Raw genomic sequence first — 17,029 nt, forward strand, 5'->3', positions numbered from 1 at the left:
CCGGACCTAACCCGACCCGACTTGCAGCCCTACTCCCTCCCGTTTTTCTGTTGGTGATATCGACAGATTTACAAGCAAAGGTGCGACGAACGAAACTTGGCCAAAAGCAGCACAACCCCCGTCCCCGTGGCCGTGGGCCGTGGTGGGTGGGTTAGTTGTTGGAACTTGGAACTCCGCGCCGGCCCCAAAACGGAATTTTATCTCAGGTTTGTTAAGGTCGATTTAAGTCAGCCCTCTACAAGTCTAGACGCGAGACCGGCATCACTTAACGGTGGACTTATTGAGGCCCAATTTAAAGTCCATACATCAAATTTCGGATTTTGATTGCTCATTTGCTGCAATCGGCAAATTAATTTGAATTAATGCGTGGCAGCGTAAAATGAACATATCGTGCTTGCTTCCTTTTTTTTTTTTTTTTACGACCAAAAAGTCCCCGTCCTTGGTCAAAAGTACATTGTTTCTGAATTCTTGGTTTCATATTTAGCATGCTTAGTGGAGACACTGTTTCATTTCACGGCATGGGTGAGGAATGAGGATGATCGAGTATGACTTGAGTGGCCGGCCGTGAAAGAGCGGAGGATAAAATGGTGATTTCGATGAAGTTCAAAGGTAGTTTGGTTTGGCCATTTATTTTATTATGTACAAAAAAAAATCATTAAAATAAAGTTGACTCGTTGAGTTGGGTGGTTTAAAACTAAAAGCCTCCTTTGATTTGATAGTGATAACACACATCCCGTTTCCACCTTTGGTTTTGGTACATCTCCTTTTCTACGATTTTATCACCAACCAATTATTACCACTTTTTTTTTATATGTATAAAACTATAAATATTTATTCTTATTTCTCTTGATGCATAACATAAGAGAGCGAGAGGCGTATATGCTGCTTTTTCCAATGGCACTTGTCTAAAATAGTCCTGTGGGTGAACGATAAGAAATTGCAAGATCAATGAATTGAATTGATCACCAATGGGAGAGAAGAGATGAAGGGTGCACCTTGGCGCAGGGTAAGCACGTGCGGATTGCACGTTCTCCCACCCGTCCCCTTCTTTGCACGCGTAAGGGGACTTTGAAAGTTTTTAAACAACATCATTAGAACATTAAGAGCCGAAGACCAGACGAAAAAGGTGGCATTCAATCTTTCCGGTTGGTTTTCCGGCAAGTTATCGATACTTCTGTTTATGGGGAGAATCAAAATCATTAGTTTCAGGCCTTCACTTCTCTAATTTTTTTTTTCCTTTTTTAAAAACCAAGAAGAAACGATGGTGATGTTTGATGCGTCAATTGCTGCTATACAGCTCTGTTTTTTGCTTTGATCAAATGGGTGGGGAATTTTGGTTGTGATGAAGTATAGATGATTCTTCAGTTTGCACGTCCAAATCAAATGGGTTTCTGAGTTTGATTGAAATGACATCACTTCTGCTTTGATCTTTGAGTAATTCCGCGTCCGCGTCAAATGTTTAGACGTCGTAATTCACATATCCTGAGATCCACGATCAAAGCTGTTAGCATTCCTTTTCTTTTGTATTCCATCTCGTCCACTTGGGATAACTAAGCCGGGAGGATTCAATATAGGAAATGCTTCTCAAGGACGTTATTTGAAATAGCAATTAGGAGTACTGAAAGAGAAGCCTTGATGAAGTTCGCGATTCATGATTTCACGCCCATGTTAAGGAATTCCTGAAGAGGATATAAGTGGAGAAATGAAGTTTATGAAGCTGGGGTCTCGTCCGGATACCTTCTATACCGCTGAGGCTGTGAGGTAAGAGCGGAACAGGTTAATGTCACATTTTCCTCATAATAATTTCCAGAGCTACAAGAGTTAAGGCCTCTCCTCCGTCAGTGCAGGTCTGTCTCCACTGAAGTCTCTAGTGATCTCATAATTCAACTCAAAGGAAGCAGATATTTGCTTCACAAGGTAAAAATCTATGGACCCATTTCAATATTGCGACATAATTTAATGCCGAGGTTAGCTGAATGCTATACTTTGTGATTCGTCTTATTGTTTTAAGTACTTGTTACTTGTTACACAGTTTCCTCTGCTCTCCAAATGCTTGCGTTTACAGAGGCTCTGTTCTGAATCTCCCGAATCCTCCCAACACCAAATAATCAAACTTCCGGACTTCCCCGGTGGTTCCGAAACCTTTGAGATCTGTGCCAAGTTCTGCTATGGCATTACCATCACCCTGAGTGCCCATAACATTGTATCTGTTAGATGTGCTGCTGAATACCTAGAGATGACAGAGGACGTGGAGAAAGGAAACTTCATTTATAAGCTTGAATTCTTCTTCAATTCCTGCATCCTCCAAGGGTGGAAGGATTCAATCGTGGCATTGCAGAGCACGAAATCCTTCCCTTTGTGGTCCGAAGATCTTGGCATCACGAGCCGATGCATAGATGCCATTGCCTCGAAAGTCCTAAGTCATCCCTCCAAGGCGAATTTGTCAAACAGCTACTCCAGAGGGCGTAGAGATGAGAACCAGAGACACAAACCTTCACCAAAGGGATGGTGGGCTGAGGATATTGCACAACTGGGTATAGACCTCTACTGGAGAACTATAATAGCAATTAAATCCGGTGGAATGATACCCTCTAATCTCATAGGCGAGGCGTTGCAGATTTATGCATCTCGATGGCTACCTAGTATGTCCAAGGATGGTATTGCTGCCAATAAGCAACATGTACCGGATTCTGTTTCTGTGTCTGGAGAGATAACATCAAAGCACCGGTTGCTCTTGGAATCGATAGTGAGCTTACTTCCATCGGAGAGAGGTGCTGTTTCTTGCAGTTTTCTGCTCAAGCTCTTAAAGGCTGCAAACATACTTGGTGCTTCTTCTTCTTCAAAAATGGAATTAGCCAGAAGAGTGGGAATTCAGTTGGAAGAAGCCACTGTCAGTGATCTGTTGATACCATCACTATCACACACAAGCGATACAGTGTACGATGTCGATATAGTGATGTCCATATTGGAGCATTTCATGTTGCAAGGACAGAGTCCCCCAACAAGTCCTCCAAGAGCCAAAGAAGGTTTAGACAGGAGAAGATCACGATCAGCGGAGAATATTGATTTTGAGTTTCAGGAGAGCAGGAGGTCTTCTTCGGCATCACATAGCTCAAAGCTAAAGGTGGCAAAACTCGTCGACAGGTATCTTCAAGAGATTGCTCGAGATGTGAATTTGCCTCTGTCAAAGGTGATTCAACTTGCTGAGGCCATACCGGATTTTGCAAGGCCCGATCATGATGATCTCTACAGAGCGGTTGATATTTACCTCAAGGTAATTTGCATATTTTATGGTCTCCCAAGTTAATCTTGATTGACATAGAAGATTCAGATACATCCAAAGTAATCGTAATCCACTTTTTTAGGTGGGTTTCTGTTATTTTCAGGAACAACCAAACCTTTTGACCTTGAATCTTATTTTTAGTATTTGACTATTTGGGGGAGGGGTCCAGAAACTGAATTAGGCAGCCAACCAATTTAGCATTATACAGGTACTGAGTGGCTGTTGGGCATACCAGTGTAAGTGGAGTCCATCTATTTCATGGGTTCAGTCCCTGCTGTTATCAGATAAGTAAGTCCTGCAGTTGATTGAAACTATATAGTCAAACTTTTCCAGATAATAATTTTGTTGATAAAATGAAAACTGAAAGTTATGTGCCCACGGTGAACTTAGCTGTAGCCCTTGGTGAGTCCTAGTTTGATTGCCTTTGGCGAGTCCTATATGGTGATTAAACCTGCAGGCTGCAGTCCTTTGGATAGCAGAACATAAAAGGACAAAGAAAAAAAAATGAAGATTACATAAGGAGAAAAGTATATTTCTTCATCTTTTCATTCATCCAATCAGGTTAACTGTCTTTTCTTTGGAAGATTTCTTCATTGATGATTGAACTGTTGGACTGGACTACTGGGGTCTTGGGATATATTATTCAACTAACAGTGTACTTAACAATTAAAAGGCAATAACCCAATTTTTGTCACAGCTACCTTGGGGACTTGGGAGGGTGATACAGGCCTAACCTTTTTGGCATTTCTTTTTTTCACAGTGGCCATCTCTCAGATAATGTGACAATTAGAACTAATATACAAACTTGTAATGGGATTCCTTTGTTTGATCGTTCAGGCACACCCAGATCTTACTAAGAGTGAGCGTAAACAGCTTTGTCGAATTCTAGACTGCAAAAAACTATCAATGGAGGCATGTATGCATGCAGCACAAAATGAGCTACTCCCACTGAGGGTGGTGGTGCAAGTCCTTTTCTATGAACAAGTGCGAACCGCCTTGGCGGGTGGACAGTTGACTGAACTTCCTAGCAACATCAAGACACTTCTAGCTGTGCATGAAGATGACCCTGCACGGCATCCTCATTCACTAAGCATCACTGCCACTGGTCCAGAGGATGATGAGTGGAGTGTCTCTGGCCTCAAATCATCTAGGTCAAAGCTGTCAACTCTAAGAATGAAGCTGGCTGAAGAAGACAACAATGTGGATGACAATGTCATACACCAGGATGGAATTAGGAAGACTTCTAGGCTTAAAGCTTTCTGCTCCTTTCCTACTAGACCAAAGAAAATGTTCAATAAGTTTTGGTCTATGAACAGAAGTGCAAATGAAAAGCATTGATTTACTTTCTTTATTCCTAGGCTCCAAGAAGGTAATATGAAGAGGTCGACATATATTATCTCTTGTTACTTGCTTTCTTGCAGAATGCATGTATCTCGTAGAAGATCAGTTCTCATTTTGTGACATTGCCGTACTCTGTTCAGCTGTTCTAATAAACAGCTAGATGTTAGAATTGGGAGGAAAACTGCCTGACAAGATTTGTAAATCACCAAATGTGGAACCAAAATTGTTATTTCCCACTGTAAATTTGTAATGTCTGTAAGCTGCATCACCATATCTTTTGCTAATCATTGGTTTTTACTTACCGGGGCTGTATTTCTTATACGAAATTCAGTCATGGTCACCCTCTTCTATCTGATGGGCGGTGGTGAACACCCTCAAGTAGAAACAGCCACAGTGCCAAACATCACCTACTTCCGCGGTGGAAGGAATTTGCCTCCCAATACCCTGAAAATGACCAAACAAGTGCCCAACCTTGGAGGAATAAAGAAGACTCCCAGCCTACTCTTAGTCGGACCGGGCATTCGTATGAAACCTTTCCATTCTAGACCAACTGTTGATAGATCAAGACCACCTGCTCTCCACTATCAATATCAATACTGGGAAAGAAATTATTGCATGTATCATAGGGCTCAAACAGCCAAACCCATACACATGAAATAGCCATCTTCCTACTTGAATGTCAAAACAAATGTACTGGATGAGTTTCATGGTAACTTCTGTTTTGTACCATTGGCTTTTCAAATATAAGCGCTACCACCTCAGCACTGTATAGGCATTTTGAGTTTAATGGTTAATTTTCTGTTTAGTTTAGTTGAAGATGTTTTTAGTTAGAACACTCGTAATTCGTAAATAATTTTGCATGAAATCTGTGCTAGGGCCTAGGAGGTGTTTCATGAAAAGTCAATTTGGTATTTCCTGCTCTGTCTGGGAAGCAAAGTCTCAACACCCTGATTCATCATTCGTGTGGTGCTAAGATGCTGACATGGTTGAAAAACAAACATTTCTCATCAAACAGGATTCATGTTCAAGTAGTGGTGTTTGTGTTCCAATCATAATTGCTATTTATTTCTACTCAAAACATGGGAGGTTGAAACACCAATGTTACCAAACACAACCGGTCAGGACAAACAGTGGTGATGAGTGCCATCTGCTGTAAAATGCCTTTTCGCCTTCCTTCTGTCTGCCCCATGTAGGGATGGAAGTTGGGTATCCAAAGAATTTACTGGGCCTGGGCCTGGGCCTGGGATTTCGGATCGACTCCGTTCAAATTTTGACTTATTCTCAACGCGAACCCACCCAAGTTGAACCTCTATGCCTCAAGTCCCATTATCTACGATGAACCTTGCTCCAGGACCCAAAATTCATAGTTTCATACAACTAAAAAGCACGTGCTTCACAGCTGCAAAAGATGACGGGGCCACGTATATTGCTCAAACGGAATACCCTGGCCTTTTTTATGTTTTAACAGCAAGAGAAGAATGTTTCTTTGGACTGATTGAATCAAGTTGTTAGACAATCTATCCCTACTAAGACTGCATTTGACATTCCTTATTTTAAGGATTTATTTCTTTTTTGCAGTTAAAAATTCGGTATTCATAGGAGCACTGTACGTGTAGGATATGCAAATATGTTAAAGTGGAAACCATCTCTCCCTTTAAAGAGATACTTATTGGGTTCACAAATCATAAATCATGTAGGGTGCGCTCAACCTCACCCGATGTCCAACAGGCCCTCCAATGCATAGATTGCAGAGTTCGAATTCACTCCTTGGACGGGTTGGGCCCAGACCAGAAGCCCAGGTATGATACAGTGTAAATTCTTCAAATCTTGATGCTGGACTCTCACAGAATGATCAGACAGCCCCTAAAAAAGGAGCGAGATTAAACTTCTCTGCTCTATGTAGGATGTAATTCGTGAGTCGTGACTAGGCTGAAATATTTTTTATGGGCCCAGTCTCGCCGTGTGAGTGGGCTAATTTGCAACAAAGGTCGTGAGTTGGGCTTGAAAAGAACGTAGACAAGCAAGGAAATGGGAAAGGGAGGAAACTCTTCCCAACAAAATCCATGCTATATTCACTTTATCGCGCACTTTTGCCGTTGGGCCGTAGTGTGCCCTGAATGATATAACAGTCATAGCCCAAATATAAAGTTCAGAATGGTCATTAAGGCACAAGGGCAATGAGTTCACATCCCCCCCGTCTCGCCCCACATCCCAATACACGGCGGAGATGTGAACTCGCAAGGCAATGGAATGAGTCACCTTTTTCCCTGGGTCTTCAGTTTCTTAAGGTTTTGAATGATTCACAGGCTAAGCCACTAGGTTGAAGTTTGAACTATCAACCTCACTAGTCACTACCCAGCCAGCTTTTGTGTTAGACCAGTTAATTACGAAACCAACTGCCCAATGTCTGACGACGATTCTAGAATCTTAAAAGGGAACGAAACAATTTTCTACATGATTCTGCAATGGACCTCCGTCTTAAGCTAGCCACTTGGCCTATCCAAACAGTTTTAAACACATATTAAATGAGTAGAATGGACCACTTCATCAGAGTTATAAAACTAGAGAATGACCTCGTGTTAAGTAAGGGGCCATTATTCAGATAATTTTTTTTTTTTTTTTTAATTCATATACTTTAAATTTTGATCAATTTTGTTTGACACCTTTTTTTTTACATGAAATTTTGTGGAGGTAACTACACCATCAACTTTTTTTTTTTTTTGGTAGAAAGTGTAAGGAACAAGGATTTGAAGTTCATACTTTTGGATAGATAGACAAAAGAGTATAATTAACCACTTATAAGATGATCTTTGATCTTTGTTAAAAATATAAGATACCATTCGTGCAAGGGAGAAACCCTTTTATTTTAATTTCCTTCTTTTTACCCGTTTCACCTTCACCCCTCTTTCTCCTCAAATGGCTAAATGTGATTTCCCCCTTACTCATCTTGATCCTTACATGATTAAATGAATACATTTAAATCAACAACTGAAACTTATAAATTAAGGCATCTCCCATTGTATTTTACCAGAGCAAATCCGGCCAGGAACTTGTACAAACCAGGAAGATGATGTCGCAGTTGCCGGTTCCAAATGAGAAAAAAAAAAAAAAAAAAACATTTATGCGAATCAATGGATACATCCGAGGTATCATTCACTTTTAAAAAACATTAAAAAAAAAATCTATGATACCCTGAATAACAGGTACACATATATGATGACGGAAAGGTAGGTGCTTTATAACAGTTGAATATTGTTGGAGGGTTATGTATATTGTATATACTAAGTGTAACAATAATAACAATAATCAAATCAAATCAAATCAATAAATAATCCGCAAAAAAATAATTAAGAGAAAATAAAAAAGATGGTATCAGTAACAAGTACATGACTGTATGAAACTCCTCATTCTTCGTTCTCCCATCGAATAGGCAGCCACTGAGAGTAAAAATAAAAAATAAAAAATAAAAAATGGCGAAAAGACAGATAGTAGATAACGTCTAAAGGAGCAAGAGGAGGACGACCCCAAAAGGCAAAATCAAATCAAAGCAGATCAGTTTACCATGGATTAAAAAAGATTTCCCGGCTCCCTTTTGGGGGCTTCTCTCTGAAATCCCCTTGGATTTTGAACCCAAAAGGATCTGCTCTCCCTACCTTCTTCCCCATGCAAAGCTCGAAAAAGACAGCTTCTCAAAAATGGTAATTCTAACAGGCTCGGCTACAAGGAAGGTCAACTTTAATAATAAATATATACATCATAATTAAATCGTCCTACGTACCGCGCGCTAGGAAAGGAGAGATTTATGACATTATAAACAAAAGCCGAGATTTATATATAAACATATCAAAATGCAAGGTAGAAACATATTTAGGATGATTAAGGCCAGAAGGTACATCATACAGTTTTGTGATCACTTGCAATGAAGAGAAATTAAGGTCATTAATTCTTTCTAGACCATTTGCCACCATAACTACTACATCAGGGAAAGAGTGAGAAGCTTTCAGCATTACCATCCAAAAACATAAAAAGAGAAAAAGGACTATAGTTCATAGAAATTATAACCCAACACAAGAAAGTGAGAAACCATCTTAAGATGACTGGATTACAATGAAACAAGGAAGTCAATTCATTAGAAAGAGGGAGAGAGAGCCCAACTCCAATCCTTCTGCACTCAAGAGTTCTGCTGCAACTTAGATGCAAAAATATCAAGAAGCTCTGGGTGATGTATAATATCTTCCAACATTCCTTCAGTCATCACGGGAAAGCTTTTAGGAAGCTCATTGTACAACGGCATTGGCTCCGAAAGCTGACCATCCCGACGAACCTCAAACTGCTGAGAGTTTCCTTGATAATCCAAATATAGACCAATATGTTCAGTTTCAATTTCCTTTTTAACGGTCTCAACCAACGACGGGTCCAGGGCCATTTCAGAGTCAGGTGCTACAAACAGAGGATCTCGAGTACAATTGGAATCCTTCGACGAGGAAACCGACTTGGTGCAGCTAGTTTTAGGGAAAAACCCACTGATAATTTCCTGTAATAAACCAGAACCGGATGACTCCGAGGGAAAGAACTTCATATCATCGGTTGGGTCGGTGATGTCAATCGCCGGCATGCAGGCCTGACGATCTTCAACGGCCGGTAGATTGAGAGAAGAACCCTTGAAAGACACTTCACCCGACAGATTGCTGACATCACTAGAGAAAGAAGGATTGGACACAGAAGAAATGAAAGAACAAGGAACAGAAGTAGAGCTACCATAGAAGGGGGCGGGATCAAGAAACTGAGGGGGGTTGGAGAAAGAACTTGACGGCGAAGAACCAAGGAAGTCGCGAAGGATATGCATGTTAAGAGAAGAGGAAGAGCTTTTGTGTGTTGTGGAACCAGGAAAATCAATACCTCGAGTATTTGACCAAGTAGACCAATCAGAAGCTGCCACGTTTCGGTGCGAGCTTAGGTCCCTCAGCGACGGGGCCGATGGCCTAGCAATATCGAAGGGAGGGAGTAGATGATCGGTGGAAGGGTGAGAGGGCGAAGTAGGGTACTGAAAGTTGGTTCGAGCCTTAAGACCACGCATGGCACGAGCAGCGCAATCGTAGGCGCACGCAGCCTCCTCGGCCGTGTCGAAAGTACCCAGCCAACGCCTTTCTTTAGACTGTGGGTCTCTAATCTCAGCAGCATATCGACCCCAGGGGCGCCTACGGACCCCCCGGTATCTCATTGTTCCACCACCGCTTCCACCGTCCTTCAAGTTTCTCTTGTTGCATTTCTTGTGGAGATCACTACTGAGGTCGTTGGTGTCAGAATCCGGTGAATGGGCTACACCGTTTAGACGCCTCATTGCTTCTTCCATGGTTCTCGCAGAGAAAGGCGAGCTGTGGAGAGAGAGAGAGGGGGAAGGGGCGCAGAGAAAAAAGATAAGGAGCTTTTAGTCAGGTCAGGAGACTCGGGACTGATAACTTGGCACCTGGGGACGCAGTGGTGGGGGGTATATTTATAGAGAGATTGAGAAAAGAGGAATGTGAAGTGACTGATTTGTTCGTGAAAGACAAAATTCGAAAGAAATTCGATTTCCAACGACTGAGATCTGTAGTGGGCGAACCGTCCTTGTTTTGCAGGGTTGTGATTTTTCGTTTTCTGTTTTTTTTTTCCGATAGATAAATGAAAAATCGCAATTGCATGCATGGAGAGTGATGCTAATATATAATTTTCGTTGTCGTCCCATACTATACTACCACGGTACTACTCTAGAGGTAGGTATCTTTTTAATTTGATCTAATTTTTTGATATACATCTGGGTTTGCCAGCTAAGAGCAATATTGGTCAGTAATTGCACTCAGGCTCAGCAATTTCCGAGATTAAAATCGAGAGAGCGAAAAGAGGAGGATTGTTGGCTGCCTACTGGTCGAGTTTGATTGATGTGATTGAAATTTTAAAGGAAATTTGAAGTGATTTTCGATCTGTTTTTCTTGTAGCTAGTTAATGTTGAAGCATTCCCATTGGGGAGTCTGCATCCAGTCATCCACCCATCTCCATCCAACATGTAATAAAAGAGTGGGATTTTCGAGCAGGGAGAGGAACTATTCTTCTTTCATCTTTGGGAGTTGAAGAAGTGGTCTGCGCGATTATCATTCTGAATGATTACACTGGCGGCGCTCAGAACTTGTTCCTCCCTCTTTGGTTTATTTCTTTTTTTTTTTCTGCTTTTATCTTTATTTTTCTCACCCGTTTTGGTTATTTTATTTTATTTTACAAAAATTTTGGTATTGGGCTGTTGGGTTTGGAAACCAAGAATTTGTATTCGTTCACATGGAGTTGTCTGATGTAGGTTTACCTAGCTTCTTTAAGGAAGGGATATTAGGGTTGATAGGGGGAGATAGATGCATAGAGACCGAAAAGAAAAAAAAAAAAGGCAGAGAGAAAAGTCTACTGTTCCTATAACCGACAGCAGCTCCTGTGCAAAACACCATCAGCTAGCTCCTCCTTAACTGTCTTCTTTATGCTTCTTTGCTCCATTCTTCCTTGTGTTTTAAGTCACCAGCAACCAGCAGCTACTAGCAATCGCTCCTCTGACTCTCTCTCTCTCCCGCCTGAGTCCTGACATGCGAGGTTGAAGGGATTGAAATCAGAGGAAGAGCCATAAAACTATTAACATGCATGAATGTTGATAGTCAACCTTGGCAAACACTGAACGAAGCATCGATCAGAAAATCCCATGAAGTAATTAACTTCGCCGACGAGGCCTGAAGATGATAAATTGTGATGCCGTCGTCACCTTAATTTCAATGTTCATCACACATGCATGCATACAAGTTACAGAAAGGATCCCATCACTCTCTTTGATCAGGTTCATGCATGATGATGTTCGAACTCAAACTCATTGAAGTAGTAGTACTACTTGTTACGAAAAAATAATAATTAAAAAAAGGAAATATTAATAAATGGCGGTGGGAGGGTTGGGAAGCGCAAAGACGTCAAAGCAGGGAAAGGGAGAAGAGTAACTAAGATTTTAGACAGCAGAAGATCCTGTCAGAACAAACAAAATCAATACGGAACCAGCTTTTCGCACTTGTGATGGCGAGCTTTTGTCCCTTTGGATACTGAGAAGGGAATAAAAATAGGAAAAAATATATATTTTTGATAAATGAAAAACAATATTTGATTTAAATTAATTTAGTCTTCATTTTAAAATTAAGCTGTTTAAATTTAATTATTATTATTATTATTGGTATGAAATAATTAATGTAAGATTTTTAATTTTAAATATACGAAGGAAATGGAATGTCTGAAAATGCCTATCATGTCTCATCTATCCGTATTTCAGTGGTCAGAAATAGTACCACTACAATAGGAAGATTAAAAAAAATATTTATTTAAAGCTAACCTAAAAGAATAAAGAATGTGAGTTCCAGGGTCTTGGTAGTACATGTGGTCATAAAGAAAAAGGTCACACGTCCACAATGCAAAGGGTGAAAGGTTCTGGTCTGATCAGTGATCACTCTTTCCTTCGTCGAGACACAGCATGCGAAAAATCGTATTTGTCACGTCGTGTTCGCCAATTTAAACGATTTTCTGGGTTGCCGTTTTATGAAATCTCAGGAGTCCCAGATTTAACTTCAAAAAAACATATGAATTCACTTCATAAGACGACCTTTGTTTTTTATTTGGAGATGTTTTAGGTTCCATCATATCTTTGGAAACAGAAGTTTTTTTTAACATCTACTACTTGATAAATCAAAATCAACCACGTTGGCATACATGCCCTTAACAATGTCCATTTTCTTAAAATCAACGATACAAGGTTCGCATTCAATGGGGATTGTCCTTGAAAGTTGAAACCAATGTTTTAAAAATCGGTTTCGAGGTCAATGGTTCAACCGTCTAATTTGGTTTAAATTAGATGGGGTGTATTATGATTTAAAAAATTAAAATAAAAATCATTCAAAATTTTTGTCTGGCCGAACAGGTCAAAAATCAGCGATGATTCAATAATCATAGGGTAGCTTAAATATATCAATATATATTTAGTCATTCAAAATGGTTCATACCAAACATCCCATCCAGGAATGCACTGTCAGCTCTATGATCTCTAGTCTACAAGGCCATGTTTGTATTTCCATATTCAGCGGAGAATAAGTCGATCAATCAATAAATTAACAACAATTTCTATCTTCATTTGGTGCTATATTGGGTCCTATGATAATTCAGGATACATAAGAGTATCAATTACTTGGACAACTGATACCTTCTCCTGAGATGGGTATACAATTTATCCACCTGTTTCTGTTTCTTGAAGATGATAAGCACCATCTTCCCCTCATCACTTCTCTCGTTACCCGAACAACCGGTAATATATAAGAATATTGGAAACTTGCTTTACCAGGAAAACATATTTTCCCAAGTAATTAAAAACAAATAAGGCCTAAAAGGCATCCTAGCCGTTTCCACAAACCAATTAAGGAAATGTAATACAACACAATACAATATTTTAGGGGCTATTTATTAGTTTGCAATTGGAATTCTAAGTCTCTTGAAATTTGAAATTCAAATAATTTATTTATTGGATTTAATTAGAACGGGATTTCATTTTCATTTCATTTCCTAAAAAAAAGAATAGCCAATTATATTCAATCAAATAACGACGGAGGAATGTCATCCCACCAACAATGAACAATGAAAATGAAATTCTAATTCCGCCGAATCAAAACGGTTGGAGCCGCTTCCAGCTATAAACACATCGAACGTGCCTTTTGCATAATATCTGTTTTCGAAATCCCCTTTTTGTCTCGTCAGGACTTTGGTAGACGAATCAAGGAGAGACTGGAAAAAAACGTGGCAGTATGGGAGTGGGATAGCTTGATTTGATGGACAATTTTGCAGAAGATGGTCTGTGACACATTATCATTATTATAGGTCTAAGTCAAACTGCGCAAATGAAATACAAATTACAAAGGTTTTTCCAATCAGATATCTCTCTTCGTAAAGTTGGATCATATCGTGCAGTACTGTGTTCTTTTCGGATCCATCAGACCCTAACATCCATTTTGGATTTTCTTAAATTAGCTGTCATGTAGTTGGGATATTATTGTCATTTTACCTTCTTCTTATATTGTTGTTGTTGATATTTCTAAAACAAATTCTTAAAAAGTTGAAATTAGCCATTGGTTGAGCGCAGCCTACTGCGGGCCTGATCGTGTCGCCGGCAGGACCGAGTCAGCCTATGGGCCATGAGTAATATGGCACGATAATGAGAGTCATATCAGTCCCACCCACCGACTTGGGATTATTAATAATACGGCCTGATTTATATCTCTAAATTTCCCATATTTCAAATTAAACCTAACACAGATTCTATGCTCTCTTAAAGGCGGGGGGCCAGTAAGTAGTTGTTTATTACTGTTCTCTAGCCAATCGTGGGGAGTGAAGACCGAAGAGCTAGCTGAATTACTATAGGCCTTTTTATCAGTACCCATGCTACGGCTGTGTTTAGAAGTGATGTAAAATGTTATCCATGTAAAAATTTACGTTGATTTGGTTTTGTTGGTGTTTGGATGGAGTATAAATCAAGATCGATATAAAATATTTCTCCTATTTAGTTTTATCGGTTTTTAGATGTAAACTAAAATTTTATATCAATAAAATCGATATAAAAATTTAATGCTTTTTTCTATGCTTTTCAAAGTTCAACGATAACTTATTTACAATTCGATATAAAACCTCATCCATGTACTTTTACATCGATGACATTTTAAATTGCTTCCAAACACATCCTACCGGATAAAGTAATCAAATAATAAATTAATAAAATATTTCAGGACATAATAACCGATTCAGCTTTGTTATAACTAAATTACTCATTAAACAAGTCATTCAGTTTAACATCAAAATCAAAAGTTCGTTATTATAAACTTTTCGTTTTATTTACTTGACAAAGTTTGGAAACATCTTATAACTCAAATTGTATCCAGTTCTATTGTCCCAGTATACTCGGGTCCCCATATATGATTCATACATCTATCGAACCCTTCCTCAGAATGTAAACAGAAAATGCAGATGTTAGGGTTGGGTGTGACACCAACTCCACAAACTTGGGGAGATTTGTGCAATTCACTGGATGACACATGCACAGAAATGACTTTTACATACAGAGAGAAGATGAGGAAGGTTTAAATAGTGCTTCAAATACTTTCTTTAAGTCCCATTTGTTTTCCGTTCAAATTTCATTTGCACTGCTTTGTATGTATGACAGTACGAAAATACAAATAGCTCAAGTGTAAATTGTGTTTTAGGGTTTGATTTAATTTTAGAGAAAAATTTTGAATAGTGCCCTATACTTTGGGTTTAGTGTCATTTTGGCCCTCGAACTTTAAAATGCAACAATTCAACACCCAAACTTTCAAAACATGCCAATTTAGTACTTGTTGTTAACCAACCATCAGTTACGTACATTAAATGATGACAATTGACAAGTGCTATTTAAAATTTTTGAAACTTTCAAAATTGCCCTTCAAAACACTGTTTATCATCTTCTTCCACAGGAACTAAGATTGAACCAAAGCGATGGTGAACAACCCCAAACCGTTAACGGTTCATCAGTTATGTGAGGACTCGTTTTGAGGAGCATTGATGGCGGGAGATTAGGTATTTTAGGAGTTTAAAAACCAGGTCGGTTCTGCTTCGTCAGCTTATCAAGTCGGATTTGTCTAATGTCCTTATCTCGTTCATTCACTTTTTGTTCCTTGTTATATATCTATTAATTGTTGGGCATGTGTTTCTTTTGTTTTTCATTCATCAATCATACAACTATTGGATGATATAAAACATCTTTGGTCCAAGTTGAACATATCCATGTTCATTTCTTGGATGATTGACATAGAAAATTAGATGGCTTGCTAAGAACATTTGTGTCACATGCCACTTAATGATTGGTTAACGACTTATACTAGATAGGCATGTTTTGAAAATTCAGATATTGAATTATCACATTTTAATGTTTGGAAACCAAAGCGACACTAGGTCCAAAATGTAGGGTATTAATCAAAAAATTTCCCTTAATTTTAATTATTTGTGAGAGAAAATATAGGAGTAAGAGATGATACAAAATTTGTATTGCCAATTACCAATAAATGTAAATGATACAAAACATATGATAACTAGGAGGAATTTATTTAAGATAACATATCGTAGTGGAGAGGAGAATTTTATTTCTAACTTGTACCGAAGTGAATAACATGAAGTTGAACCCAAGTACTTGATTCAAATGGGATTAGGAATTATCTTGCAAAGCAAGGTAGCAGAGTTACTGATGCATGCATGCACCATATGTTAAACTTAACCCAGGCATACTGGGGTCGCATATTCCTAGGAATAAGGATTTTCGCTGGAATCCCTATAACATTGATAGGGCACCGATGGCAATAACTAACAATAATCATACATTCATTTGTAACTTTGATTCATTGATCGCAGATATATAGTTCTTCTAGACATTTTCATTTGGGGTATTAATTAGATTAGCCCTAAAAATACGGGGGAGGGGGAGTATTGCTAGCACCATAATAAATTACCACTCAATCTTACAATTGAAATCAACTTTCAATATCTGCCTTGATTTGGTTTAAGAAACTATTTTGCATAATAAATAAAATGGATTCAACAATAAATAGCAGTTCTGTTGCTGCTGGTCGATTGAGTACTACTAATGACCAGACCAAAAGAATATCAAGGCAAAATTGATGGTACTATGAGTCTGGATATGCTGAGCACATAATGTTGTATATACATCTACAGCCACACAATGCGAACATCTTGTATATTATTTATTGTCTTTTATGGGGAGATGTTCCCAATTAATGTGCAGCTATTGATCAGTATTTTGTGGTCAGTAGATAATACGCTTGTTTATCTTTTAGTTTCATATATTTCTCTATCATCATCATCATCATCTCTAAGCCTATCCCCAATATATTAGATTAGTCTTTTTAATTTTTTTTCTCTATTTTAGGTGTTAATTTTATAAGCTAATATACGAAATTGCCTAATGGTAATTAAAATTAATTAGATACTCAGATAGTTGAAGTGAAGACTGATGATCTATCAGCCGAATAGTTAATTAGGTGGTGTGGAGGTGCATGCGAGTTCAAAACCACGTAAATGCGGGCTTGGCATGTTAAGGTCAGTGGATGGTGGATCTTATTAATAATTGATGACCATTATTCAGTAATGGTATAAATTGGTCTCCTCATCTCTTAAGGTATAGAAGAACTGTGCTAGTTGAATAACCGCTGAATGGCCTCAAATTTATCTTCATGGACCAAATTCCATTGGCAGTCCATTTTCCTTCTCCTTCTTTTTTTCTTTGTAATCTCACATTCATTTAAGGGGAATAGAGTTTGTTTGTTCCTT

General features: G+C 38.8%; 2 protein-coding genes across 2 annotated transcripts; one reads left to right on the plus strand and one right to left on the minus strand.

Moving 5' to 3' along the window:
• Positions 1–1,108: 1,108 nt before the first annotated feature.
• LOC104593075 (BTB/POZ domain-containing protein At1g67900-like) lies at positions 1,109–4,867 on the plus strand. Its single transcript, XM_010252753.3, has 4 exons — positions 1,109–1,761; positions 1,848–1,917; positions 2,033–3,274; positions 4,121–4,867. Exons 1-4 carry the CDS (start codon positions 1,703–1,705, stop codon positions 4,619–4,621), a joined length of 1,872 nt encoding a protein of 623 aa, XP_010251055.1. The 5' UTR covers positions 1,109–1,702; the 3' UTR covers positions 4,622–4,867.
• Positions 4,868–8,636: 3,769 nt separating this feature from the next.
• LOC104593077 (ethylene-responsive transcription factor ESR2-like) lies at positions 8,637–10,071 on the minus strand. Its single transcript, XM_010252754.2, has one exon. It carries the CDS (start codon positions 9,975–9,977, stop codon positions 8,796–8,798), a length of 1,182 nt encoding a protein of 393 aa, XP_010251056.1. The 5' UTR covers positions 9,978–10,071; the 3' UTR covers positions 8,637–8,795.
• Positions 10,072–17,029: the final 6,958 nt, after the last annotated feature.

This window comes from Nelumbo nucifera, chromosome 3, assembly GCF_055504915.1.
Source record: "Nelumbo nucifera cultivar China Antique chromosome 3, China Antique-T2T, whole genome shotgun sequence".
Lineage (NCBI taxonomy): Eukaryota > Viridiplantae > Streptophyta > Magnoliopsida > Proteales > Nelumbonaceae > Nelumbo > Nelumbo nucifera.

Excerpts from the sequence above, each read along its gene's own strand:
- LOC104593077 (XM_010252754.2), bottom strand. The coding sequence starts at position 9,977 with ATGGAAGAAGCAATGAGGCGTCTAAACGGTGTAGCCCATTCACCGGAT.
- LOC104593075 (XM_010252753.3), top strand. The coding sequence starts at position 1,703 with ATGAAGTTTATGAAGCTGGGGTCTCGTCCGGATACCTTCTATACCGCT. Across the intron at positions 1,762-1,847 it reads TATACCGCTGAGGCTGTGAG|GTCTGTCTCCACTGAAGTCT; the intron begins GTAAGAGCGGAA and ends CCGTCAGTGCAG. Across the intron at positions 3,275-4,120 it reads CGGTTGATATTTACCTCAAG|GCACACCCAGATCTTACTAA; the intron begins GTAATTTGCATA and ends TTGATCGTTCAG.